Raw genomic sequence first — 27,261 nt, 5'->3', positions numbered from 1 at the left:
CCTTCTAAAACTAGGTGCTAGGGTTAAATTATAGGGACAGTGATTTAATTGCAATTTATTAACAGGGCCAAGCAAAGTTTTCAGCTCTGAGAGGGAAGCAGTGACCCACTTTGGTCTTGGTATGTGATCTTGTTGGGAAGACCTGAAATCACAAAAATGGCATGGCAGACGGTTGTATATGAGCCCACAAAGGGGCGCCAAAGACCTCACTAAGCCCCATTTAATGAAGTTGGCAACTGAGGAAAGGCAGGAGTTATGACCTCCAGATTTTCCTTCCCTGAAGTCAGCTATGTGACCTAAGGAAGAAAGGCAGTCTACTCAAGAGTGAACACTGTTTTGTTTTTGATTACAAAGTTGTCTCAACCTACTTAGGCAGAAAGAGCTTTTCTCAAAAGCTTCTGGAAAACAGACTATTTCCTTACCATATTTATGCTGCAACCTTGGACAGCTCTTTACCCAGCTGTCCTGAATCCCATACCCAGTGGGCTAAACCACAAGTGAGCGTTTGCAACACTCTGTGACCTAAGGAAACCTTGTTCAGTAGAGGGCTCCAGGTTATACCATCTTAGACATCAGTACTTACAGCCCCTTAGGGCAATCAAGGGCAACAGAACATAGCTAACATTTGAGACTTGAGAACTTGATTGATGGCTATTTATTATTTTAGAAGAAAAAGATTCTTTTTCTAATATATTTCTGTATTTAGGAAAGTTGGGAATTTCCAACTTGGATAGCTTGGCTGCTATTTTTATAATAGTTATATTAATAAACTTCACGTTATTACCCTTTTAATATATTGCTAGATTTAATACATTGCTGATATATTATCCTTTTAGTATACTGCTAACATTTTGTTAAGGGTTTTCACATCTGTGCTCATCAGGGATATTGGTCCCTACTTTTCTTTTCTTGTAATGTTTTCCTCTGGTATTGGGATCAAGGTGATTTTGGCCTTACAGAATGAGTTAGGAAGTGTTCCCTCCTTTTCTATTTTATGAAAGAACTTGTATAGAACTGGCACTATTTTATCTTTAAACATTTGGTAGAATTCACCAGTGAAGACTTCTGGACCTGGAGTTTTCTTTATGGGAAGATTTTTTAACTACAAATTCAATTTCTTTAATAGATAGAAGGTTATTCTGGTTATTTTGGGAGGGAGTTGTTAAGTTTTGGTAGTTTATATCTTTCAAGCAATTTGTTCATTTTGGCTAAGTTTTCAAATTTATTGTCTTAAAGTTATTCATATTTCCTTCTCTTCCTTTTCCTATCTGGAGGATCTGTAGTGATGTCTCCTCTTTTGTGCTTAATATCGATAACTTGTTCTCTCTCTTTTTTTCCAAATCAATATGACTAGAATTTTATCAATTTTACTGATCTTCTTAAAGAACTTGCTTTTGATTACCTCTAATGTTTTAATTTTTTCAATTTCATTGATTTATACTCTTTATTATTTCCTTTATTCTGTTTATCTTGGGTTTAATATGCTCTCCTCTTTCTAGTTTATTAAGGTAGAAACTTAAGTTATTGATTTTGAACTTTTTGTTTTTCTAATGTAAATGGTTATATTAACACTAAGCACTTTTTCATTGCATCCTGCAAATTTTGATATGTCGTATTTTTTTAAAGGATTTTATTTATTTATTTGTCAGAGAGAGAGAGAGAGAGTGCACAAGCAGGGGGAGCAGCAGGCAGAGGAAGAAGCAGGCTCCCTGCTGAGCAAGGAGCTGGATGTGGGACTCGATCCCAGGACCTGGGATCATGACCTGAGCCAAAGGCAGATGCTTAATCTACTGAGCTACCCAGGTGTCCTGTGATATGTCGTATTTTTATTATCATTCAATTCAAACTATTTTCTAATTTCCCTTTTGATTTCTTTGACCTATGGGTTATTTAGAAGAGTGCTATTTAGTTTCCACGTATTTATAAATTTTTCAAATATTTTTCTCTAGTTGATTTCTAATGAAATTATGCTGTGATTGGAGAACATACTTGTTTTATGGCCCAGATTATGATCTGTCTTGGTAAATGTTCCATGTGCACTTGAAAAGAATGTGTATTCTGCTATTTTTGTATGGAATGTTAAGAAATGTCAGTTAGGTCCAGTTGGTTGGCAGCATTGTTATGGTTTTCTCTATCTTTACAAATTTTCTGTTTATTTGTTCTATCAATTATTGAAAGATGGATAATTGTGACTTTGTATCTCCTTGCAATTTAATCAGTTTTGCTTCATGTATTTTTAAAAAATATTTATTTTATTTATTTTTTAGACAGAAAGAGAGCGGGGTGGCGGAGCATGCAAGCAGGGGGAGGGGCAGAGGAAGAAGGAGAGAATCTCAAGCAGACTCCCCACTGAGGGCAGAACTCAATGTGGGGTTCGATCCCAGGACCCCTAAATCATGACCTGAGCCAAAATCAAGAGTCGGACACTCAACCAACTGAGCCATCCGGGTGCCCCTTGCTTCATATATTTTTAAGGTCTGTTGTTAGGTGCAAAACATTTAAGATTAAGTCACTTGGGGGTTCCTGGGTGGCTCAGTCATTAGGCGTCTGCCTTCGGCTCAGGTCATGATCCCAGGGTCCTGGGATCGAGCCCCGCATCGGGCTCCCTGCTCGGCGGGAAGCCTGCTTCTCCCTCTCCCACTCCTCTGGCTTGTGTTCCCTCTCTCACTGTGTCTCCCTCTGTCAAATAAATGAATAAAATCTTAAAAAAAAAAATTAAGTCACTTGAAGAATTGACTCTTATCGTTATGAAATCCCCAGTAACATTTTTCTCTAATCTCTGGTAATATTCTCTTCTCTGAAATATACTTTGATGAATATTAATATAGCTACTTCAGCTTTCTTTGGATTAATATTAGCATGGTATATCTGTTTCTGTCCTTTTACTTTTAACCTATATATATTTTTATAGTAACCTCTATAACTCAGTTTCCTCATTTGTAAAAATGGCGATAATAATAGTGTCTAACTCAAGAGCGTGTTATAGGGTTAAATTAGATCATGTATGTAACATGCTATATACAGTGCATAGGGCTCCAGCTAGCACCTTTATACAAATTAGAAGAGCCCCTCCAGACAGATAAATTAAAAGAGGCACCACCTCTGGCCAATGAGTCAGAGGAGGTTACCCTTTCTAGGTCTATGCTTCTGGTCCCAGAACTTGACAGAGCTTGGCGGGTTTCAGCCCTACTCACACCTTTGCAGGACCCCTCTGTGCTGGGCACAAGTGCTTCAGCATGTGGGTGGCCCTGATCACATCTGATGCATAGTGAATATTCCATAAAACCCTAGCTCATGTGAGGCTGTGTAGTGTAGTGATTAAATCCCTGGCCTCTGAAATCAGACTTAGTTGTAGAATTGTCGAATTGTGAAGTTTGTCTTCAACACTCTCCCTTCTCCTTCTAGAACGTCTGCTTCCCCCTGAAGCATCCCTGCCTTCACCCATCTTATCTGAAGGAATGAGACACAGGCAGGCAGTTCAGGAAGCTGAAGCCAGGCAAGTCCTGATTAGATAGGCTGTTTCCTTGGGAGCAAGACCTTTGAGACAGAGAGTCTGGCAGAACCATTGAGCCCCACGCTTGAATTCTAGCTGCTGAATCAATAGAAAGTGTATACAGGGAGAACGACCTTGTATTTACTACTGATCTTAACTGAAATTTCACATCCCCAGTACATGGTAAGGACTCAAAATTGTTTTATTGGAAGTCATATGATAATATCTTTCAGAACAGAGGCCATGTGTTATATTCCTTTAATCTACAATGTTACACATATCATATGCATTTAGTAAGCATGCACTCAATATAATAACATCACTGGTACTGCATTTTTTTTAAAGATTTTATTTATTTATTTGAGAGAGAGAGCATGAGAGGGAAGAGGGTCAGAGGGAGAAGCAGACTCCCTGCTGAGCAGGGAGCCCGATGTGGGACTCGATCCTGGGACTCCAGGATCATGACCTGAGCCGAAGGCAGTCGCTTAACCAACTGAGCCACCCAGGCGCCCAACTGGTACTGCATTTTGCAAGATATTTTCATAGGAACTGCTTCATTCTGTTTTCACCACAACCTTATAAAATAGGCAGAAGAGCCATTTTGGGCGCCAATGTTACAGATGAGGAAGATGAGACCCAAGAGGGCACATGGCCTGCCCATGATTACACAGTTGACAGGAGGTAGAAGCTGACCAGGAGCCCAGGACTTCACCCAGATTCTATGGTTACTCATGATGCCAGAGACTCTCAAAGACCAGTTGGCAGGCCAGTGCTAGGACATGAAGGAATTTTCAATAATCCTCAAAGAGATTAGAAAAAAAAAGATAGATGGAGTATTCATTTTTCATAAAGCTAAACTTACTTAATTTTAAAAGGTATCCTTTATTTTGAGACTATGCCCTTTCTAATTTTGTGTAAAAACATTTGTTCTGTTATAGTGTTGCTAGGTGAGAATTGTTATTTATTTGACATACTAGAAGTTGTCAAGCCAGTCCCCCCCAAGCTTTTTCACATTTTACTGGTGTGTAAAATCTAAAAGACTGGGAAGCCCTGCACAATACCACATCATATCTTCTGAATATTTATTCAGAATGGAAGATTTAAGGCAGCTAGAAGTCTTTATCCTACCAATGTACTTAGGAGATGTATCCAAACTAGAGAGATTAAATTGGAAGCCTGGATTCAGTTTCAAATTGGGTCAGTGCGTCATCTTTGGAAGGGGGCGGGTGGTCAAGGAGAGTGTTGAGGACCTAAGAAGAGAGATCAGACTCCAAAATAAGTGGACTGAGTTTGAGTAACCATGCTTGACACAATGCCGTTTTGATTTGTCCTTTTCTTTGGCCAGCCTGATCACATCCTCTGCTCACTTAAGGGAAATTGACCTCGGAAACAATGTCCTGGGAGAAATGGCTGTTGCTGACATTCTTGAAGCACTGAGAGCCAGAAAGACAGGTACAGTGTTTGTGGTTTGTGTTCCCCTCCACTTGTCCACATCTACTCACCCCTAAATGCTATACTACTCACAGCTTGCTCTACTTTTTTCATTAAATAACTGGCCTGAGCTAAGTGATGACCAAGAGCACTGTCATAAGCCACCTACCCTTGTATCCATTTGCTCAGTGATTTGCACAGAGTTCAAGAACTTCTATGATGTCATATGTCATCTTTGACATAAGCACAGTAGTCTCCCCTTATGCATGGGGGACATGTTCCGAGACCCCCAGTGGATTCCTGAAACCGCACATAGGACCAAACCGTATATATGTTGTTTTTTTCCTATACAAACATACCTGTGAGAGTTTAATTTATAAATGGGCACAGTAAGAGATTAACAATAATAAATAGTAAACTAGAATACTTATGACAGTATACTGTAATAAAAGTTATGTGAATGTGGTCTTTCTCTCAGAATATCTTACTGTACCATACTCTCTCTTCTTCTTGTGATGATGTACAAAACCTGCATGAGGAGATGAAGTAAGGCAAATGACACAGTAGCATTAGGCTACTACTGACCTTCTGATGATTCCTCAGAAGGAAGACCATCTGCATCCTGACCATGAGTAACTGGAGCTATAGAGAGAGAAAGCGTATAGTAGAGGAGGGTTCCTGTAAGGAATATTCTCTGAGGGACACTCTCCTATTCTCTATTCTCCCCCACGACCCAAACTGCAGATATTTCTCCAGGCAGCAATTGGAAAACTCAAGCGACATCCCTTACAAGATTCTGACGTGCTTGCTGGACCATCTTAAATTGTGATTGACATCGGGAGAGCACGAAGCGTCCTTTATGACCATGTAATCCTTTGAAAATGAGAGAACCACATATGGAATGAGTTATTTATTTAACATTGGCCAACCCTGCCCTCCTCCTTTCACTAACATGCATGACCAGAATTAACGATAGTCATTCTTACTGCTGACAGAGAGAAGATGAGAAAGCGTCATTTAAAATAAAGCTCAGTGAAAGACATTGTAAACAGATTTAAAAATACAAATTCAGTGTTTAACAAGGGGGAAAGAGGGCACCTGGGGGGCTCAGTTGGTTAAGCGTCTGCCTTCGGCTCAGGTCATGATCCCAGGGTCCTGGGATCGAGTCCCGCTTCGGGCTCAGCCTGTTTCTCCCTCTCCCTCTGCCTGCCTCTCTGCCTACTTGTGCTTCTATCTCTCTGTCAAATAAATAAATAAAATCTTTTAAAAAAATAAATAAATAAATAAGTAGGGGAAAGACTTCTAGAAGCCTGATGAATCACAGACCTGTACCCCTGAAACCAGTAATACCTTATATGTTAATTTGAATTTAAATTAAAAAAGGGGGGGGAGAAATCGTGGTGCATTATCTGGCAGGTTACGTGAAGAGAATTAAGTAGAACAAGCGTTGGTCTTTATCATTTCCTCGATAAAATGACCTTAGAGACACGACATAGTTTTAAATTGCATTTTTTCCTAATACTGGCAGTTTTAGAGAGAAGAATTACAATATTACTGTCTACCACGTTGCCATTTTTATTTTTTTTAATTTTAATTTTTTAAAGATTTTATTTATTTATTTGACAGAGAGAGAGACACAGCCAGAGAGGGAACACAAGCAGGGGGAGTGGGGGAGGGAGAAGCAGCCTCCCCACTGAGCAGGGAGCCCTATGCGGGGCTCCATCCCAGGACCCTGGGATCATGACCTGAGCTGAAGGCAAACACTTAACAACTGAGCCACCCAGGCGCCCCAATGTTGACATTTTTATACTGAAACCACTGCATCGTCATTTCTTCACAGCCAACCAAATGATCCCAAGATTTTTGAATTATCCTTTTATTTTGTAGAAGCAGAACATCTACTTCCTAGTCCATTTGAGTTGAATTCAAATGCAATGGAATTATTCTTTTAAAATGAATTTAAATTGAACTTTAAGCTCAATAAGCTGAAAGCAGGTTAATGACTTCATTTGGTTTTCCTTAGCACCGTGGTCACTTTCTCACCATACCCTGCTTTAGCAGGAGACATTATAAAAGGCTGCAGGCAGTCTTCGGATCATTACTGTAGTGAGTGCAAATGATGGACAGTCTCAGCTGATTTGATGGAAAATGATTCTCATTGAGTACTTATTTGGAGCTGCAAAACATTGTGCTTGCCTAGTAAATGGTTCAATTTGTGTAAATGGGGAAGATAATTATGAAATACCCACCTGAAAATACAGATTCTCCTTTAAAAAGCATTAAAAAACAATTTATAGTTCAAGAAAGCATTTTCCCCCCATATATAGTAGTATATATCATGAATAGCTTTAATGCATCCACATTTTGAACCAAAATAATTATGGCATGTTTCTGATGGAGGCCTTACAATTGTCAGTTTGAACACCAAGAAAGACTCCTCAAAACAGAGTTAGCTGGTTGGATTCTTTAGGGAAATCTCTTGCCATTTAGCCTTAATGGTAGCCTTTTAAACATTAAAAGCAATTAGTAATATCGCTAATTATAGAACTAATGTTCTTCTTTTGATTGCTTGTGTGTTCTTATCATTTGCAAGTTAACAAGCTAATTTCTAATCCTAACTCTACTTCTTTCATGAAATCAAATTAACAGCCTAAAGTCATTTGTCTACCAAGGAAATCTTAACGAACTACCTTTAATGATGGAACACAGACACACACACACAATGAAAGCTTTCTCAGAAACATCAGCAACCTCACTTGTTACCAAAAAAAAAAAAAAAAAAGGTTAGCAGAGGGAGAAACTGCTGTCTACATCTTAAAGGGTTGCTTTTTTACTAATTAAAAAACAAAAACAAAAACAGAAGACTTAAGGATCATTTAAGTTATCCATTCTTACTTATCTATTTATTTCAACATTAATTTATTAAATGCTGTAGAACAAGGCAAAAGGGCCCTCAGCGACCACTGAGCCTAATGCAGATGGGCTCATTAGGTGACCTGCCTTGAAACAGCCATAGGCCCTAACTGACCAATTATAACCAGGCACAGTTCCTAAGCTTAGCAAAAAAGGGAAAATTCCATACATTCCCTGCCTCCTCACTGTGCCCTATAACCGGCCCCCACCCACTGCCTCGTAGCAGAGTCTCTCCTTTGCTGTCCTGTCCACCGTTCCTTTGCAGTGTATTCAGTAAACTTTTATCTCTTTTGTTCTGCCTGGGGTGAATCCTTTCACCACCCATGCTGCCGGCCTCCTCCCGATCGGAGCACCCCGCATTTGGTGGCCTGCACATCTGATCGAGACACCCCACAAATGCCAGGCCTTGTTTGAGTTGAGCAGTGAAGCTCTGCTTTCATGGGTCTTCCTTGCTAGTGGATGACAGAGAGTAAACCAGTTATAAAGAGAAGTAAAATATACATTATTGTATATCAGATGGGAATCATACTTAAGGGAAAAATAAAGCAAGAAAAGGAGATAAAGCATGTACGTCCGGGGATGGGGAGTTTAGTTAGGATAGCCAGGAAAGGCTGTACTAAGAAGAAGCATTTGAGCAAGGACCGCAAGGTGTGTGAGAGCAAGCCATGTAGTTATTTGGGAAAAGAGCGGTCCAGGTAAGTAGAACAGTAGGTGCAAAGGCTGATGGCAGGAGGCTAGCTGGTGTATTCTAGAACCAGTATGGAAGCCAGCATGGCTGGAGTGGAGTGAGAAATAGTGGGAAGGTAATAGGACAAAATAATTCCAAGAAGTAAACATGGAGGGCAGGGGGCCTTCTAGGCAATTAGGAGGACTTTGATTTTTAACTTTATTGAGATGGAAAGGCATTTGAGAATTTTGAGAGGAGTGACCTCATCTGACCCTTTTCTTATTGAATCTCCTGTCTTCCTCTCATCTTATTAGGATTACTTCAGCTCTAAGTTGAAAATAGATTCGAGGAGAGGTGAGGACAAAAGAAGGAAGACCAGTTAGGGTCTCTGGAAAAATTAAACAGCCATTCAGCAGACCCAGGACATCCAGCATGGCAGAGAATTAGGGTAAAGTCAGAAGCTGAAAAGAGGATTAGGGAAAATTCTACACACTAAACACTTGGGACTCAGCCTTTACCATTACCTGAGCCACTTTTGTCTGCCCTGCTTCTGGAGACTGATAGCCATGTAGAAGACTGGGGTATTCTTTTTTTTTTTTTTTTTTTTTTTTTTTTTGAGAGAGAGAGAGAGAGCATGCATGCAAGAGCAGGCGTGGAGGGGGGACGGGCAGAGAGAGAGGGAGAGAGAATCTTTTTTTTTTAAGATTTTATTTATTTATTTGAGAGAGAGAGACACAGCGAGAAAGGGGACACAAGCAGGGGCAGTGGGAGAGGGAGCAGCAGGCTTCCCGCGGAGCAGGGAGCCCGATGCGGGGCTTGATCCCAGGACCCTGGACCGTGACCCGAGCTGAAGGCAGACGCTTAATGACTGAGCCACCCAGGCGCCCCAGGGAGAGAGAATCTTAAGCAGGCTCCACATCCAGCATGGAGCCTGATGCAGGGCTTGACCTCACAACCCTGAGATCATGACCTGAGCCAAAATCAAGAGTCGGATGCTTAACCGACTGAGCCACCCAGGTGCCTCTGGAGTATTCTTTGATCAACTGAATAGCCCCAAAGAACAGATGCTGACCCCTGGCCATGCCCTCATCATTCAAAAAAGCCCAGCAGGTAAGCAAGCCCTGCTCATACAGAGGAGCTTCCCATCAGCCTTTGGATGCCTCAAGCTTCACTATGAACAGAAATCTGAGACCTTCCCCCAGTGAAACAGAAGATAATGCATCTGTAAAACAAGAACAGGATGCTATGAAAAAAGATTAATTGGGAAAATAAGAAAAAGTTCTTGGCAAATAAAAATGATAGCCAAAATAAAAATTTCAAAACAGATGTTGAAAGATGAAGTCAAGCAAGTCTTTAAAAAGTAGAACGAAAAGTTGGTGAGAATATATGAGAGAGGATCAGTCTGTGAACACCAGCATTTAACTCATAGTTCAGAAAGAGAGACCAGAGGAAAGTGGAGAAAGGGCACTATCAAATAATTATCAAATAAATCAAGACCTTTCCCTGAACCAACAGACATAAATCTGCATATTGAAAGAGCCCATTGAGTGCTCAGCAACAGTGAATGATAAAAGCTATATCACCATGGCATTTAGAACACTAGGAACAAAGGGGAGAATCTAACAACTTACAGATAAATACTGTATATTCCATCCGAAGGACTGGGAGTCAGAATGACATCAGACTTCTGACTGGAAGCTAGAAACTATGGGGCACTGCCATGACAACTCTGTGAGAATTCTATACATTCCCAACTCCTAACCAAGTATGAGGATAAAGTAAAGATGTTTTTAGCACACAAGAACTCAAACTGTGTGCCGCCTCTGTTTCCTAGGAAGGTCCCAGAGAACACACTTGAGCAAAATGAGAGTAAACCACAAAGATGAAGAATGCAGAATCCAGAAATCGGGAGAACAAATACAGAAAAGTAGAAAAAGGAATCCCAGATGATGGTTGAGAGTCAGAACTAGTCCAAATTGGAACAGAAAAATAGAAGATTTTGGAAAGGAGGAATCCTGCAGTAAAAACTGAAAGAGCATTGGAAATACTTAAGTATTTTGCAAGAAATATGGGTGTATGACAAACAAAAGAAATCGGGGGAAATACTTAGAATAGGTACACAGAAAACAATGCAAAGGAAAAATTAAGACAATTATTAATTCAGACAGAAGAAAGTTATATAAGTGGGGTACCTCGCTGGCTCAGTCAGTAGTGTGTGCGACTCCTGATCTTGGGGTTGTACTTTCAAGTTGGGTGTAGTGATTACTTAAAAATAAAATCTTTAAAAAAAAAAGTTAGATAAGAAAGGGAAACACTGTGAACAAGATGTATATGACTGTACCAGTCAATACACCAAGTGCTGATTTAACTAAAAATTATGAAATATCACTATTGGGAGGTTTGGTGAGAGGAACTGGTAACAGTCAATATATAAAATTTTTACTGGAAATATCAAATAATATAAAAAGCACTTTGAAATAAGGCAGTAAATCTCATGAAAAACAGCTGAGTGAGTTAAAAGTGGTTGTCTCTGGAGAAGAAGACTGCGGGTGTTGAGAGGAAAGGCGAGGGTCTGTTGTTTTTCATTATAAACTTTTTAGCCCTATTTAATTTTGTAGCTATATGTATGCATTACTTTGACTATATTTTTAGAGAATTGAAAACTGGATAGCTTTCTACCATGTGATTCATTGTTATGTAATTCCATGTCAATATCTAATACTATCTTTTTTTTTTAAGGTTTTATTTATTTGAGAGCAAGAGAGAGAGAGCGCGCGTGCGCGAGTGGGGGGAAGGGCAGAGGGACAAGCAGATTCCCCACTGAGTGCAGAGCCTGACTTGGGGCTCGATCCCAGGACCCTGAGATCATGACCTGTGCTGAAGTCAGATGCTTAACCCACTGAGCCACCCAGGCAGCCCAATATCTAATACTATCTTAATCACCTCAGCTTCCACTAAGGAGTTGGAGGCTTCACACACTATATAGAGCATTTATGAATGGCTAGAGTTTTATAAAGAAGTGAAAAGGATGACCAAAAGTGTGGTGTGCAGGGAATATGACAGTCTTTTGTGGGTGTGGCTGTCGTGGGAATCCTCTGAGACCTCAAGTTGGCCCCCATACCACACTACTGGCCCCATTTCAAGTGGTTTCCAGCCCCCAACACTCCTCACAGCCTGAGCATCTCCCTCCTGACCTTCACAGTGGTCAAGACTTTGGGCCTTGTTTTCTTATTGAATCTCCTGTCTTCCTCTACATTTGAGCCTATCTTCTTTTTTTCAACTCTGAGCTTTGTTTTTCTCCCCGACGATGAATTCTTCCTATTTGTTTTTAAATTCTGCATGGTTAGAGATGATATTTGGTTACATGGAATAGGACCAGCTGTAGTGGCTTAGTCAGGTAGAGGAAGACTGAGCAGGTACAGACACGCCCCGTCATTCCTTTCTCTTTCTCCACCATCAGCCTTAACCGGTGATTTTATCCTCATAGCTGTAAGGTAGCTGCTTCCCTGAGAGCCTCCCATCTCCATTCCAGACCAGAAGAAGAAGAAAGGGACAAGGAGAATGTACTGGTACCTGTATGAGGAAATCTCAGAAATCCCCAGCATACTTATGCTTATTTCTAGTTGGTCAGAAGCATGTCACATGCCCATCCTTAATTTTTAGCTGGGCACATTTCTGCCCTAAGAAAAATTTGAGCTGTGTTAGAAAATAAGGTCAGAAAAGATATTAGTCAGGGAACTAGAAGTATTTGCCTCAAGCTCCTTTAGATTATGATTGACAGGTCAACTGGTCTACACTAAACCTGGTCAAAGGCCTTTGAAGCCAGTGACACCCCCCCCTCCGCCCCACAGTGGCCCAAGTGAGACACCAGGGTCTTTATTAGACATTCCACATGGCCCCTCAAGTCACCTAGCAGAACTACATCTGTATAACCTTCTGCTCTATAAGAAAACATGGAAGACACTGGGCCAAAATTAGGCCCAGGAAACATGAATGCCTCTCAATCTAGGCACACCCCTGGGAGATTATTGCCTTAGATTTTATTATGGCCCAGCCCCACCCTGAAGTATCAGAGTAACATTCCCCCCACAACCACACCTTTTTTTTGTGATGACCCACAGGATGGAATGACCCGTAGGATAGAATGACCACACCAAGTATCAATAAGCACTGCTCACCAGAGGAAAACGTCCAAATAGATCCTGACTTTGCTTATCTTCCAGGCACATATGTACTACCCAAGCCCTCAGTGACACAGTTTCTGGCCCTTTCTACATCCTGAAATTATAAACTGTATTGTCTTATACCTCCAGGTCCCTTACCCATATTCATCCACCTTACCCTCCACTACCCTTTACTTTGCCCAGCCTGATTTGTTCCCATACCCTTACAACCATTTTCATGTTTCAACCTCAATTGACCCTTTGGAGGGTCATGCAGTCCTTTTTTTTTTTTTTTTAAAGATTTCACTCCTTCATTTGACAGAGAGAGAGACAGCGAGAGCAGGAGCACAAGCAGGGGGAGAGGGAGAGGGAGAAGCAGGCTCCCGGCTGAGCAGGGAGCCCGATGTGGGGTTTGATCCCAGGACCTCGGGATCATGACCCAAGCCGAAGGCAGATGCTTAATGACTGAGCCACCCCATGCCCCCATGCAGAACTATTTTTAAGTACTTATTTATAGTACATGCAGTCCTATTTTTAAGGTTCTTATTTTGCCTCTCCACCATATTTCCTACTTACCTTTCTGCTTCTGGCCTCTTCCTGGTGTATCCTGACCTCCAGAAACTACAGCTTGAGGCCCCTGTGGCCCTACAAGCAGGACCCGGACATCTGGCTAGATGAGAAACAGAAAGGGGGAGAAGGGCAGGTGCCATGGGAAATAACAGAAGGATGGGTTGACACAGGCTCTCCGAATGGCATGCTAGGTATTTGAGTCTTATTATCTGACCCCAATTTTGATGTGTGGGAGTAGGTTTTTCCACACACCACCAAGCAATTCCCAAATACTAGCTGGGTGGCCTACAGTTCAACTCACTTCTGGAGCTTAGCATCAGATTCCACAGGTTAAGGGCTCAGTCCCACAAGACTGTCCCCTCCCCACCACCACCACTTCAGACATCAATAGCAAGTCCAGATTGTTACCTGGGCTTCTGACTGACTGGCTATAAAGCTGAGGTTCTCATGACCCACTCCTTGGGTTTGATTAATTGGCTACAACAGCTAATATGACTCAGGAAACCACTTTATTCACTAGATTGCTAGGTTATTACAAAGGATATTAAAGGATACAAATCAATAGCCAGATGAAGAGATACAGAGGCTGAGGTCTCGAACAAAGCCGCTCTGTCCTCATGGAGTTTGGACCCCAGCATGATGGCATGTGGAAGCATTCTGGTTTCCCAACCTGGAAGCTCTTTGAATCGCGTCCTTTGGATTTTTATGGAGGCTTTATTACACGGGCATGATTGATTAAATCATTGGCCATTGGTGATTGATTCAACCTCCAGCCCCTTTCCCCTCCCTGGAGAATCAAGGGGTAGGACTGAAAGTTCTAACCCTTCATTGATGGTTGGTTCCCCTGGCAACCAGCTTTCCAAAAGTCTCCTCATTAACATAAATTCAGGTCTCATGGAAAGGGGCTTGTTATGAATTACAAGGCACCCATTTCACCTGTACGGCTCTAAGGCATTTTCAGGAACTGAGAACAAGGGACCAAATATTACATTTTTCAGGTTTTCTTTAAAAAAAAAATCCAGTGTAGTTGACACGGAGTGTTATATTAGCTTCAAGTGTACAATATAGTTTCTATACATTACTTAGTGCTCATCATGGTAAGTATACTCTTTAATCCCCATCACCTATTTTACCCATCCCCCCACACACCTAAGGGACCAAAAGATGCTCCCATTTCTCTTATTGCTCAGGAAATTCCAATGGTTTGGGAGCCAGGAATCATGGACAAAGACCAAATATATATGAGAAATCTGAATACTCTAAATATATATTTCTTATAAATCACAATATTGCTGGCCTTTATAGGATGATCAGTGAAAAATCTTGGTTTCAGGTGATACAGGACCAACTCAAACTGATCTAAGTACACACACACACACACACAAAATTGTTGACCTATAAAACTAAAAGTCCAAGAGTGGTTCTAACTACAGGTCCAGCTGGATTTAGGGGTTCTGGTAACACTACCTACCTTCATCTCCTTGTGTTGACTTTATTCTCAGGCAGGTTCTTCCCACACAGTGGCATTTTGGGCAGCACTGGCCATAAGTTTACATTGTACCCGTTTAATCTCAAGAAAGAGCCTTTCTCCTGGGGCGCCTGGGTGGCTCAGTCGTTGGGCGTCTGCCTTCGGCTCAGGTCACGATCCCAGGGGCCTGGGATCAAGCCCCGCATCGGGCTCCCTGCTTGGCGGGAAGCCTGCTTCTCCCTCTCACACTCCCCCTGCTTGTGTCCCCTCTCTCGCTGTCTCTCTCTGTCAAATGAATAAATAAAATCTTAAAAAAAAAAAGTCATAAGAAAGAACCTTTCTCCTGATTTCACTGGACCATCATGAGTCACATGCATACCTGTTAACCAATCACTGTGCCAGGGAGAATAAATCCGCTAATTGGCCAGATCTGGGTTGTGTGCCCATCCACCCCTGGAGGACAGGGGAGCAGAACCCCAAAGTAAACTCAAGCTTCTGTTTCAGAAAGAAGCTAAAATGCAAGCTGGACAAGCAAAACCAAGAGAGGTCCACTAAAGATTAAGAGCTAACAAAGTATTAGAAGTGATGAATGACAAGATCAGAATTTCACTTTCAGATGATTAGTTTGGAAGTAGATTCCAGGATGGATTTGGGGGTGGGGAAGTCTGAAGCTAGGAAGACCAGTTGGAAGACTACTACAGTTATCCAGGTAAACATATGACAGTAGGAATGGAAAAGAAAGGACTAGAGTGAGAAGTTATTACAGAAGTAAATTGTTATGGATCACTCACATCAAGAAGATATAGGGAAAACATATTAGGTGAGAGGAAAGTTGCTCAGTTAATAAGAATGTGGGAAAATGCCCCTCTCAGAAGCTAAGACCCAATCCATCAAATGGAGTTGTGAGATATCCTACCCATTGACTATTATGTTCTGCCCCTTTCAGGTAAACTCCCAATCTTAAAAATTATAGTCACTCCTCAAGTCTCTTCAGAAACCTTCAGATCTATTTGGAAAAATAGCAGGAAATCTAGTATTACCCGTAGAAAGAAGAAAAAGGTATGTTCTTAAATGTCTGTGTCTGCTGAGTTGCAGCCGCCAGGAGAGTGTGTGCGCGGGGCCTGGGCACTAAACTGGTGTAGATGCCACCCTCAGCAGATTTTGCACTTGATAAAATCATGAGAATTTTGGTTCTAGGTAATAGTATCCCAAACCATCAGTCCATTCTGATGGATGATTGTATCAAAGGACAAGTAGTAGGAAACAACATAGTTGCCTCAAATGTTGTTGCAAACCTTGCCTCCTGTCTTCAACTTTCCCACTTCCCCCCCAAATCCTGGTTCCTGTTAGCTTATTGTGGATTTGAAATGGTGAATTTACCTAAACTATTTATGAAACATGTGGGATCTATTAGGTGGTAATGCTCTATGTATATTTACTCCCTATTGTATGAAGCTGAACTTCCTTTTTTCTTTTTATAATTTATTATTTTTTCTTCATTGTTTCATAGGCTAAAAACTGAAGATGGATGCCATAGATCTTTATGGATGCTGTCTATTTCCATGGCCAACCAGACGTATAGAAAGATATAGCTTTTTCTATAATAATAGTTTTCACTGGAACCAAGCCCATCTCAAATTCTAAAATTTGATGACTAATTTATGAAAGTTCAAAGTAGTGTTAATCCTGCTATGCTTGTCGTTTTCTAAAATGTGGGTTTCACAAGTTGACCTTAGTAAAAATAGGTAGGATTCTTCTCTGGTGCTTCTTACGTGCTTGTGAAATGTATAACTTGAAGGAAGTCATGATCTTTATCTAAGAAAGAAAGAATCTCCTTTCATGAGTATATCTATAGTTGGGAACAATAGGAATATTTGGAAATAACCACTTTCTGAAAGACGACATCCCCCAAAATGGGGATCTTCCCCAAATGAGGAAACTTCTAATCAATCACTTTAACCACCCCACCACCACCACCAAATGAATATGTCTGCTCCATAGGAAAGAGAAGAGGTGTGGTTGACCAATGTATGGATGATAAATTGGATTAGTTGAAAGTTATATGCCATGAAAATATGGTTCAGGGATGAAAAGCATGGACTGGGGAATGAACTGGACTGGAATTCTCTGTGGAAAACTGGTGCTGTCCAGGTGTGTGACATTGGCCAAGTCAGTTAACCTCACTGAGCCTCAGTTCTCCCTGATAAGATACAGATAAGAATAGCACCTGTCTCATGTGGTGAGCACTGAATGAGATGACGCACGTCAAGTATTTTTGGACAATACTTGTTTCATAATGCATGCTCAAATATAAATATTAGTGGCAGTTATTATGTTCATGTTAGAAGTAAATGATTCCAGTTATTTCACTTGGAAAAGCTATACACGAAAAATAAAAAAGAAGAAAAAAAGACTTAAGAACTTTCCATTTTGAAGTAAAAAACAAAACAAAACAAAACAAAACCCACACAAAAAGCCAGTCTGTTGGGGTGCCTGGCTGGCTCAGTCGGTAGAGAATGTGACTCTTGATCTCAGAGTTGTGAGTTCAAGCCCCACTTCGGGTGTGGAGCCTACTCAAAATAAAAAATAAAGAAAGCAATGAATGTATGTTTTTTTAAAAAAGGCAAGACTGTCATTCACACTACGTACAAATCAAGTTCTGGCACGTCTGCGGAACCAAACTATCTGTGAAGGTGAGTATGTTTGTAGTAAATTATGTTCACCGTTAAATATCTTAGCATCTAGCTAGGAAGACAAGATCCTCACATGTTAAAAGTAAACAATAACAGAGTGTGAGAGTTGAAATAATATAACAGATCTTCAGAACTTATATATCCAGTCTGTGAGACCTCCTGATAAATTGTACCTGCTTTAAAAAAAAAGACCTTTTTGAAATTTGCCACTGACATCCACTCAGTGGGAGTGTAAAATCTGTGTGCCTCCTTAGAAGTCTTTTGACATTGTCTATCAAAATGAAAAATACATAACTTTTGACCTAGGTATCTGAGAAATTTATTTTACAAATATTCTCTCACACATGTGTAAGGCAATATTTATAATGATGGTGTTTGTTTTGTTTTGTTTTAAAGATTCTATTTATTTATTTGACAGAGAGAGACACAGTGAGAGAGGGAACACAAACAGGGGAGTGGGAGAGGGAGAAGCAGGCTTCCTGCTGAGCAGGGAGCCCGATGTGGGACTCGATCCCAGGACCCTGGGACCATGACCTGAGCTGAAGGCAGACGCTTAATGACTGAGCCACCCAGGTGACCCTTAAAAATTTTTTTAATAAGTTCTGTTTGTACATATGTAGGAATTTCTGGAAAGTCTATTAACAGCACTTGCTTTTTTTCATTGTATACTCATTTTACTATTGTAACATTTTTATCATTTATGAGCTGTCAATTTTAAAAACTTGAAATTGCTCCATAAACATCAGTAACAGCACTTTTTGCTTGCTATGTGACCCAGTGCCAAAAGACTGGAAGAAATACAGTAAGTACTGTGATTTCCTGGGAGTACATGAATATATGTTGGCAAAGAGCGAAGATGAGTAAGTTTTCTCTAAGTGCAGACAGCAGTCCAGCTGGAGCAGGTAGGGGAAGTTCTGTCCAGTTTCAGAGATGTTAAAGTGTGAAAAAAAAAAAAGAGGCATCCTCTAGGCTTTCATCCTTTCATCTGACTTTCCTTTTCTCTTTCAAACTGGCCCGTTCCCAACAACTTGAATGCATTTTATCCTCATCTGGTTCCGGCCTCCCTCCTTTGTTAGATATCTCGCATTTAGAACCATCTCTAGTCAGATGTGTGGTCATTTAATATGAGTATGTTCATCTGGGTTTGTTTATAGGCATTTTTATCTGGCTCATAAAGTTAGTGTGGTGAGATGAACATCTGCCACCACTACTACTGCTCTGCTCTGGCTGACAGCTTGGAGAGGTGTGCTCTCTTCACTGATATCCTGGTCTTGAGGGCCTCCCATCTCTCGCCAGTTCAGACTTGACCTCTTCCATGAGGCTTTTCTTCATGGCATCAGTCCTCAGGGATATCTCTGTCCCTCGCAGCACTTAATATTCCACTCAACAAGCAGCACACATAGCATCTAGCCAAATGTGACCCTGTGTCCATATTTCCATTTTTACATACTTATGCATCCTTGTGTCCTCTGCCCGACTCCTTGAGTTTGGTTAGCCTCCATCCAGACACAGGGCCTGGCATTAGGAGGCCAGGGGAGGCTGAGAGGCCCAGTAAGAGAAGGGAGGCTTGGAATCCCACACCTGACACTACCGGTGTCCACCACTAGGTGGTGGCGGTAATCAGTCATCTCCTTAGGCATTCTGTACCTCAAATTTCTTATCTTTTAAAAGGAAGATGTTGTCTGCTTTGCTTGAGAAAACAGAAGAACATGACCCCAGGCTAGCAATAGAAGAACCCAGGTTTCATAATTGTCACCTTCACATAACACTGGTGTTACTCGTACATATAAAAGGAGGAGGTTGAACCACATCAGAGCTTCTCAGAGCATAAGCCCCAGAGTTCTTGGCGTCTTTTCAGGCGACCAACAGGTCAAAACTATTTGCAAGCCAATATTCAGAGCTATTTCCCTCTTTTCACTCTTAGAAGTGTACCATGGAGTTTTCCAGAAGCGACATTGTATGTGGCACCATCGCTTTAATAACTTGTAATGAGTTTATTACTGTTACTTTTAAATGAATACATTTAAATCGTCCCCTCAATTTAAATTTCTTAAAGAGCAAACATATACATCTTCCATAAAGGCTCTGTAAGGTCCTATAGTTTTTAAGCTTAACAGGGTGCTGAACCCAAAAATTTGGGAACCATTGAACCAGGTTTCTCAGAAGACCTTCTGAGGCCAGACGTTTCCTAGATACGGAAGACATGGTCCCTGCTCTGATGGTTTACATGGGGGAGGGCCGGGGGCGGGGAACAGTTATAAATATATATATATATATATTTAAAGATTTTATTTATTTGACAGAGACACAGTGAAAAGAGGGAACACAAGCAGGGGGAGTGGGAGAGGGAGAAGCAGGCTTCTCGCGGAGCAGGGAGCCCGACGCGGGGCTCGATCCCAGGACCCTGGGATCACGACCTGAGCTGAAGGCAGACTCTTTAACGACTGAGGCACCCAGGCGCCCCCGGGGAACAGTTAATTTGTGAGCGTGGTAAGTTTCCTGAAGGCTCACAGTAGGACACCTGGTGCCTGCACAGAGTGCTCCAGAGAGCGGGAGAGGAGGAACACTCAGCAAAAAGGCGTCCAGGCTTCACACCGGAATCACTCTAAGCGCCCTGGGCTCTCTCAGCCTCCCCTGCGAGCGGGGGGTGCAGGCGTGGACAAGCGGCCGGGCGCTAACGTATGATGACGTCACTGGGCCGCGCCAGCCAATCGGGGCGGCCCCTGTCGGAGGCACCGCAGTGGCCCGTGGCCTGTAGGCGGCGCTGTGGCCCGCCGGGCGACCCCACAGAGCCGCCATAGCCGCCCGCCTCCCCCGACTCCGCGTCGCCGCCATGGCCGACGTGGAAGACGGCGAGGAACCCTGCGCCCTGTCCTCTCACTCCGGGAGCGCAGGCTCCAAGTCGGGAGGCGACAAAATGTTCTCTCTCAAAAAGTGGAATGCGGTGGCTATGTGGAGCTGGGACGTGGAGTGCGATACGTGCGCCATCTGCAGGGTCCAGGTGATGGGTAAGCGTTGCACGCGAGGCCCGGGCCGCGCTACGGCCTCCGCGGGGCCGACTCTGGGCGTGGGGGACTGGGGAAGAAGGCTCCGAGGGACTTGGGTCGGGAGGAGTGGGGGCAGGGGTGCCGGGGGCTGCCGCCGCTGCCTGGGGCTCAGCAGGCGCCCGGCGCCCGGGAGCTGGTCTTCTAGGGAGAGAAACGGACAGTGAGCAGAGGAATTAAGGTAATTTCAGGTAGTGATGGGTGTGGCCAAGGAAATAAAACTGGGTCATTTGATGGCAGCTAGGAGAAACCACTTCGGTTTGTGTGGCCAGGTCCATCTCTAAAAGCAAACCGCAAAGGGGTCAGAGTAAAGGCCCTGAATAAGCAGGGCACTTTAATGGTTGTGGTCTTACACCAAAGTGATGCTCTGGAGTCATCTTCCACAAAAACGGCACCCTCATTTCGCTCCTAAGAGGCGAAGGGAAGAAAAGTGTTCTAGCCATTGCCATTTTTGGATTAGCTACTGCTCTTCCACGGGCTTTTAAATCTGCATGCCTCAGGATGGGTCAGATGGCACGCCTTTGTCTTGAAGGGGATACAGTGTGGTTCAAGAATATTTGGGGTTCGCCGGAATTGAAGAATGTAAGCCCTTTATTCAGAAACATAAAAAACTTCATCTCCTTCTGGCCGTTCCCCATCATAGGATGCCATTTCCTGAAGATCCTGCCCTGCTCTGTGTCGGGCCTTTGTGGAGAACCCACTTGCACAAATAAAGTCTTAACTTCTTTCTGTGATATTTTGAATAAAAATGCTAGACCAGGCGAAACCTTTCAGAGCAGCTTCATCCTGTTATATTTTATATGCTCTTTGTTTTAAGGTCTCAGACCACCTTGAAAAAGAGATGCTATCTAAATGCAAGTTATATTTTTAAATAGAGCATTTAAAATCCTGAGAGAGTAAGATCCTCTCTTGGGGGTAGGTGGAAAAAACTGAGGTTCTATAGTTTGAAAACTTTGTGTCCTGCTCTGAAAAATGAGAGAACTGGAGAAAATAAACAGAATTGCTCTCTCAAGGGATGAAATTTAAACCTATCAGAATCAAGGGACTCTCAATTTACACTCTTTAGTACACTCTTTTGTTTTTTATTCATAAGGACTTGTTTCATAGAGAATTTACAAAAATGGGGTTCAAATATTTTTTATTTTTTATTTTTGAAAGAACTTGATTTCAGACATGATCCACTTATTTTGCGTATTAGGTCTTAAAAGTACCTCGTTTATTGGCCTGCAGTAAAGCCCCCTTGCCCCACCCCTTACTTAAACTACAATCATAATTTTTTCCGGTTTGTGTGGCATTGTTAACTTATCCAGGCAACTTAATCTTTTCTTCTTTTGCAAGACAAGCTAAGTATTTTATCCTCTAAATTTTCTTTAGTTTAAAAAGAAGAGTCTTCCAGAAAGTGTGTTTTATATTTCTCCCCAAAGAAAAGTTTTAGACTTGTAAGTAGAAATACAGAATTCAAAGTAATGGTTGAAATCTTGCAACAAACAAACTCTACTGGGATATTTAGAGTAAGTCAAAGTATGGGCTATAAATGATTCACATTCATATTAACCTTCTAATTATAGCAAGTATTCTGCTACTGTGGATTAATTTTGCAGATTTACAACAGCTGTCCTTTGAGTTCAGAAAAGTATTCTGGACTAGACCTCTGTATTTTGTTTATGAGGTGTTAAAATCCATTTGGTGGTCAGGTGACAGCAGAAGGAAGTTTGTTTTTCAGACTTCCCAAGCCTTACCTTAGTAGCATCATTCTAAAAGGTGTTACTGTTATTGTACTCCTTAGAAAGGTTCTGTTTTATTTTCTTTTATAAGATTTTATTTTCTTTTATAAGATTTTATTTATTTATTTGACAGAGAGACACAGCGAGAGAGGGGGAACACAAGCAGGGGGAGTGGGAGAGGGAGAAGCAGGCTTCCCGCCGAGCAGGGAGCCCAGTGCGGGGCTCGATCCCAGGACGCTTAACGACTGAGCCACCCAGGCGCCCTGAAACGTTGTTTTAGATCTTAGGAATATCATGAAAGGAATTATTTTTCTTTTATCTTAAAACTTTAGGAATTTTTAGGTTTAGGTTGGGTTTTGATAATTAGTCTAAATCAAAGGCAATCAAAATTGTAATCCAGAGATTTCTGGATTGTGCAGAAGAGCCCACTGAATTCCATTTCCTTAATATTTTGAATTCATTTCATACACCTAAATTATTTATTATGACTTCTTGATCCAAGATTTGCCTGTCAGCCTGTTCTGATGTGGTTAACACTCTCTTTGGTTTCCGCTCCTCTCCCTTCACTCTGAAAGGGGCAGATGGCACAGAGAGCAAGTGTTGAAGAAGAGGAAAATAGGTTTGCTAGTTCTGTAAAGTTCTAAAGAGCCAGAGTAATCCTTCGTGGCTATTTATGTTAACTTGGACATTTGACATACTTTTTGGAGTCTTGTTTTCCTAATTTGTGAAATAGGTAGTTGGGATCACAGACTATAATTTGTGATTATACAGAACCAGAGCCATGTCTTCACCCTTATATCATGATCCTTATGATATTTTGTTTGCTTGCCTACCTCCCCATTTCCTGGTGAGACCAGGGACCCAGACTTGGTCATTTTGGTGTCCCCAGTGCATAACTCCTTATACAGAGTAGATACTCAGTAATTGTGGGATTGAAGAAAGCCTTAGGAGGCACTGGTTGTTTTTAATCCACACCAGAGAGGCCAGGGTGGTGTGTTGTTTTAGGGTAAGAGCATGCAGAGAGGAGCAAACAAATGCCTGAGCATACTCCAGTGTAAGAAGAGGAGCAGGCTTCAACTTCACCGTGTTATCTATTTTTACAGAATTCTTTTTCTCCAATTTATGTTAAAAGATATTTTTTTTTCCTATTGGTTTGAATTTCCTTTTACCCATCTCAGACTCCTCTTCCAGCTAGTGAATGAATCCATTTTATTGGTCCCGAAAATATTCTATATTACCTCCTTCGTCAAGCAAATAGTAGTACAGAGTGAATTTTGAAAACTGCTAGTCTACCCTTTAGGTTCCCTTTCCTAGAATTTACTCCCAAATAAATTATTAAAATACTTTGCCATTGTTGGATAAATGCTTTGGACTCAGACATATTTATAAATGTAGGGAGCATTTCTTTTTCTTTCTTTTTTTTTTTTAAGATTTATTTATTTGAGAGAGCAAGAGAGCACAAGTGATGGAGAGGGAGAAGGAGGCTGCCCATCCAGCAGGGAGCCTGATGCAGGGCTTGATCCGATCATGACCTGAGCTGAAGGCAGACAACCTACTGAGCCACCCAGGCGCCCCAAGGGAGCATTTTCTTTAAAAAGAAAAAAAAAAGAGAGAGAACCTAGTACTTAAGAGGTTCTTTAAAAATTAATTTTAGTTTAATTTTTATATAGATCATACAGTCACATAATTGAGAATTTTTAGAAAATATACAATGAAAATTTCTCATCCCATCCCCTCTTTGGTAAACTTTATTACTTGGGTATTCTTCTAGAGTTTCTTTGTGTGTGTATAAGCAAATACCAGTATATATGGATGGCTTACTTACCATGGTATCTTGAAAATAAACTGCCCCTAAGGTTAATCTATGTGATCATGCCTAGTGAGTCTATATGAACGTCCAGTATATAATGGAGTATGGCATATTTTTCTCTAGGGGTTGCATGCACCTTGGGGACATCTTTTCATCAGAGCTTGTGAAAATAGAGGGTCAGTGACCCTTGTGAAATTGCTCCTGGTCATAGGTAAATGAGTAGAGTGCCTTGTACTTTATTCATCTTTAAACAGTTATGTTCAGATGAGAAATTAATAATATGAGTCTCTTATCTCCATCTCTAACCCTTTGGGCTTTTATTTGACTTTGAAGTGTCTGGGTTTTAAAAATTGCATTCTGAGCATCAGAATGAGAATTGCTATTTGTTTACTTTTAGATGCCTGTCTTAGATGTCAAGCTGAAAACAAACAAGAGGATTGTGTTGGTATGTTGTAATTTCATTCTCTTGGTTTTTCAACTGAAGGTTTTCCTCTCAGTGGGGATGTTTGAATTTGCAATTAAGATTGACTTTATCAATACACAAAAACAAACTGTAAAGCAGTGATCCATTATTAATATAAAATGTGTTGGTTCTCTAAAGGCCTTAATGGAATTAATCTGCAAGTCCTTTTATTGCCTGTTAATTAAGAATTGATTATATATTCTAGACATGGGCGTAGTAAATATTTGATATTCAAAAAAGAAATTATTCTTTTCTATTAAAATTATAAAGTAAGGAATTTGCCAAAATGTCATTTAAATTTAACTGTATTGTAGGTCAGATTTGGTAGGGTTTTATTCTAATAAAGTGCTTCAGTTTTCAGTACTCTTATGATACAGTATTTAACTTTTCAACTAACATAGAAAAAATGTTAAGTCTCAAGATTTTTTCAGATATAGTTTGTATATGGAAATCTATTAAATTTTGCTAATAGTCTGGGGCTACAAAAGTTGTCTTAGGCTAAACGTTTTAAGCAGTTCAAAGGTTTTTATGATTGCTATGTATAAAAGCTTTTCTGAAGATGAAAGGTTAACTTTGTACTTTGTGTTTGCATGGTTTACATTCAGCTTCTTAATAATGATTTATGTGGTATTTATCAAATCCTGTTTCTTCGTCCTGAAACACTTAGAATGATTTCCCCTTGCTTCCTACTTCCTACAGATAATTTTCATAAGAAGATATGGGGTATTTTGTGGTTGTTTGTTTGTTTTTTCCTATTTCTTTCATTGGTCTGTTATCATATAGGTCAAGCAAGTGACAAATAAAGCCCACATTTGAGACTGTATTTCAGATTATGGGTGACTTCCCTTGGTTTAAAAAATATTAACGGAAATTGTGAGGTTCAGGCCACCTTTCTTTGACCACAAAGGGACCTCTCTTTCCAGCCAGCCACTTTGAAAAGTTAATGTATTTGTCACATGAGGAATTGCACTGCTTATGGATGACTTAACACAGTTCATCACCACTTCTAGAAAATAACTCAGGTGTACAGCTGATAATGTTTAGAAGCATGTCATCTATTTATAATAGACTACTATGAACTGAAAACATTAAAAACTCATTATCTTGGTAAATAAAAATCAGGAGTATTTTTTGCAATAAAATAAAGCTCAAAAGGTTTCCAGGTCAGTGTATGACTGAGAAGGTCTGGGATCTAAGGAAGGCTCAAGTTCTTTAATCTCCTAACTTCAGGAAGACAGCATGTGGAGTTGTGTAGGGACTGGGGGCCACCACATCACCCACAGATTCTAAACAATGATGGAAAGTCCCCTAATCACAGCGCCTCATCTCACTTCTTAGTGTAATTTACACAGGTAAGTTTTTATTTCTTTATAGATAGAAAAAATGTTGACCAATTAGCCATCTTGATTCAAGATTATGAACCATGATTATTCGTCATAATATAAAATAACCTATAATTTGAGTTCAGTAATTTAAATTAAAATACGTAATGTCAAAATAATCTTTTTTTTTTTTTTTCCCCTTTCAGTGGTCTGGGGAGAATGTAATCATTCCTTTCACAACTGCTGCATGTCCCTGTGGGTGAAACAGAACAATCGCTGCCCTCTCTGCCAGCAAGATTGGGTGGTCCAAAGAATCGGCAAATGAGAGTGGTGGAAGGCTTTCTTAGTGCATTTGTTTGGAGCCCTGGTGGATCTTGTTATCAAGTGCCCTACAAAGGCCAGAACTCTCCAGGGAACTAATTCTTCAAATAAGAGGAGATGCCTCTGTGGTCTTTTGGTACTCATCAGAGGCATGGTTTAGCATTTTGTTAGTTTTATTTTCAGAAATTCTCTACAATTAAGAAGATAATTTATTAAAGATGGTCTTTCCTACCTCTGTGGTATGTGTCACACACACTGCTTAGAAGTGCTTTAAAGGAGGAGAGAGCTACAAATTGAATGACTTTATAATTTACTTATTGGTATCCAAGGGGCTGTGGAAGCAGTTCCATTCAGAAGAGAACTTGTTGCATGCTTATAGTTGATCAGTTAAAAAAAAAAAAAAAAAAGTTATAGTAACAAATAAAGTGCAGTTTAAAACCCAACTCTTATCCTTATTTTGTTCCTGATATTTATTTTTGGCTGGGAGGAGGTGATTCATGAAATCTTTACTTGATATAATGAAAATTTTAAGTTTGGACCAGTGAACAGGGTAAATAAATTTAACCTTTGGGCATATGGAATTTCGATTGTCTTTTAGGCTATCATCCTCAGTCTTTGGCTCATCAAGAATACCTAAATCTACACTCACCTCACTGTTCAATCATTGAGCAGTAAAGAACAGAAGTATTTTTAAGTTCTGGTCAGATTATGTAGTAATTAAACTGTGTTTTAGGTGGAGTGTTAATGAGGGGAAAATGTTTACCACTGTAGCATTGGATCAAAAAGTTTATTTTATTACACGATGTTTTAATAAATGGTTTATTCTGTTTACTTCATTTGAATTGTCATTATTACAGTCTTATGCACAACCTTAAACTTCATGTTGATAAACTAATATGTCAAGTGAGTGATTTTACTTAATTTGAAAAAAAATTCATGTACTCTTATTTGGTAATAATAAAACTTAAAAAGTTTAAGGTTTATTACATGGAAACATTAAGTGTGAGAAAATACTTAAATTTTATCAAACTCGGGCGCCTGGGTGGCTCAGTTGGTTAAGCAACTGCCTTCGGCTCAGGTCATGATCCTGGAGTCCCAGGATCGAGTCCCGCATTGGGCTCCCTGCTCAGCAGGGAGTCTGCTTCTCCCTCTGACCCTCCCCCCTCTCATGCTCTCTCT

The 27,261-nt window shown here is 40.7% G+C and overlaps 2 protein-coding genes across 3 annotated transcripts in view; both read left to right on the top strand.

Annotated features, from left to right (window-relative positions):
• The window catches only part of LOC148165050 (uncharacterized), a 39,758-nt gene extending 23,982 nt beyond the window's left edge, over nucleotides 1-15,776 (top strand). The window contains exons 8-9 of the mRNA XM_088021058.1: nucleotides 4,839-4,945; nucleotides 15,652-15,776. Coding sequence (XP_087877184.1) covers nucleotides 4,839-4,945; nucleotides 15,652-15,776 — 232 coding nt within the window. The remainder of the gene's footprint in view (nucleotides 1-4,838; nucleotides 4,946-15,651) is intronic.
• Nucleotides 15,777-20,182: 4,406 nt separating this feature from the next.
• RNF7 (ring finger protein 7) lies at nucleotides 20,183-26,918 on the top strand. Of its 2 annotated transcripts, none has more exons than XM_088025985.1 (3): nucleotides 20,183-20,399; nucleotides 24,374-24,421; nucleotides 25,968-26,918. In XM_088025985.1, exons 1-3 carry the CDS (start codon nucleotides 20,232-20,234, stop codon nucleotides 26,022-26,024), a joined length of 273 nt encoding a protein of 90 aa, XP_087882111.1. In that variant the 5' UTR covers nucleotides 20,183-20,231; the 3' UTR covers nucleotides 26,025-26,918. The 2 variants fall into 2 exon arrangements, with proteins under 2 accessions (XP_087882111.1, XP_087882109.1); XM_088025983.1 differs by having other exon boundaries at nucleotides 20,183-20,406.
• Nucleotides 26,919-27,261: the final 343 nt, after the last annotated feature.

Source organism: Eumetopias jubatus, unplaced genomic scaffold (assembly GCF_037043125.1).
Source record: "Eumetopias jubatus isolate StellerSeaLion01/CBP00866 unplaced genomic scaffold, mEumJub1_p1.0 scaffold_1, whole genome shotgun sequence".
Lineage (NCBI taxonomy): Eukaryota > Metazoa > Chordata > Mammalia > Carnivora > Otariidae > Eumetopias > Eumetopias jubatus.
This window is presented reverse-complemented; position numbering and strand designations above follow the sequence as displayed.

What these genes read in the sequence shown, in the direction of transcription:
- RNF7 (XM_088025983.1), top strand. Translation starts at nt 20,232, where the DNA reads ATGGCCGACGTGGAAGACGGCGAGGAACCCTGCGCCCTGTCCTCTCAC. An exon ending in CTGCAGGGTCCAGGTGATGG is followed by an intron (nt 20,407 to 24,373) that starts GTAAGCGTTGCA and finishes GTTTACTTTTAG; the next exon opens with ATGCCTGTCTTAGATGTCAA. An exon ending in CAAACAAGAGGATTGTGTTG is followed by an intron (nt 24,422 to 25,967) that starts GTATGTTGTAAT and finishes TTCCCCTTTCAG; the next exon opens with TGGTCTGGGGAGAATGTAAT.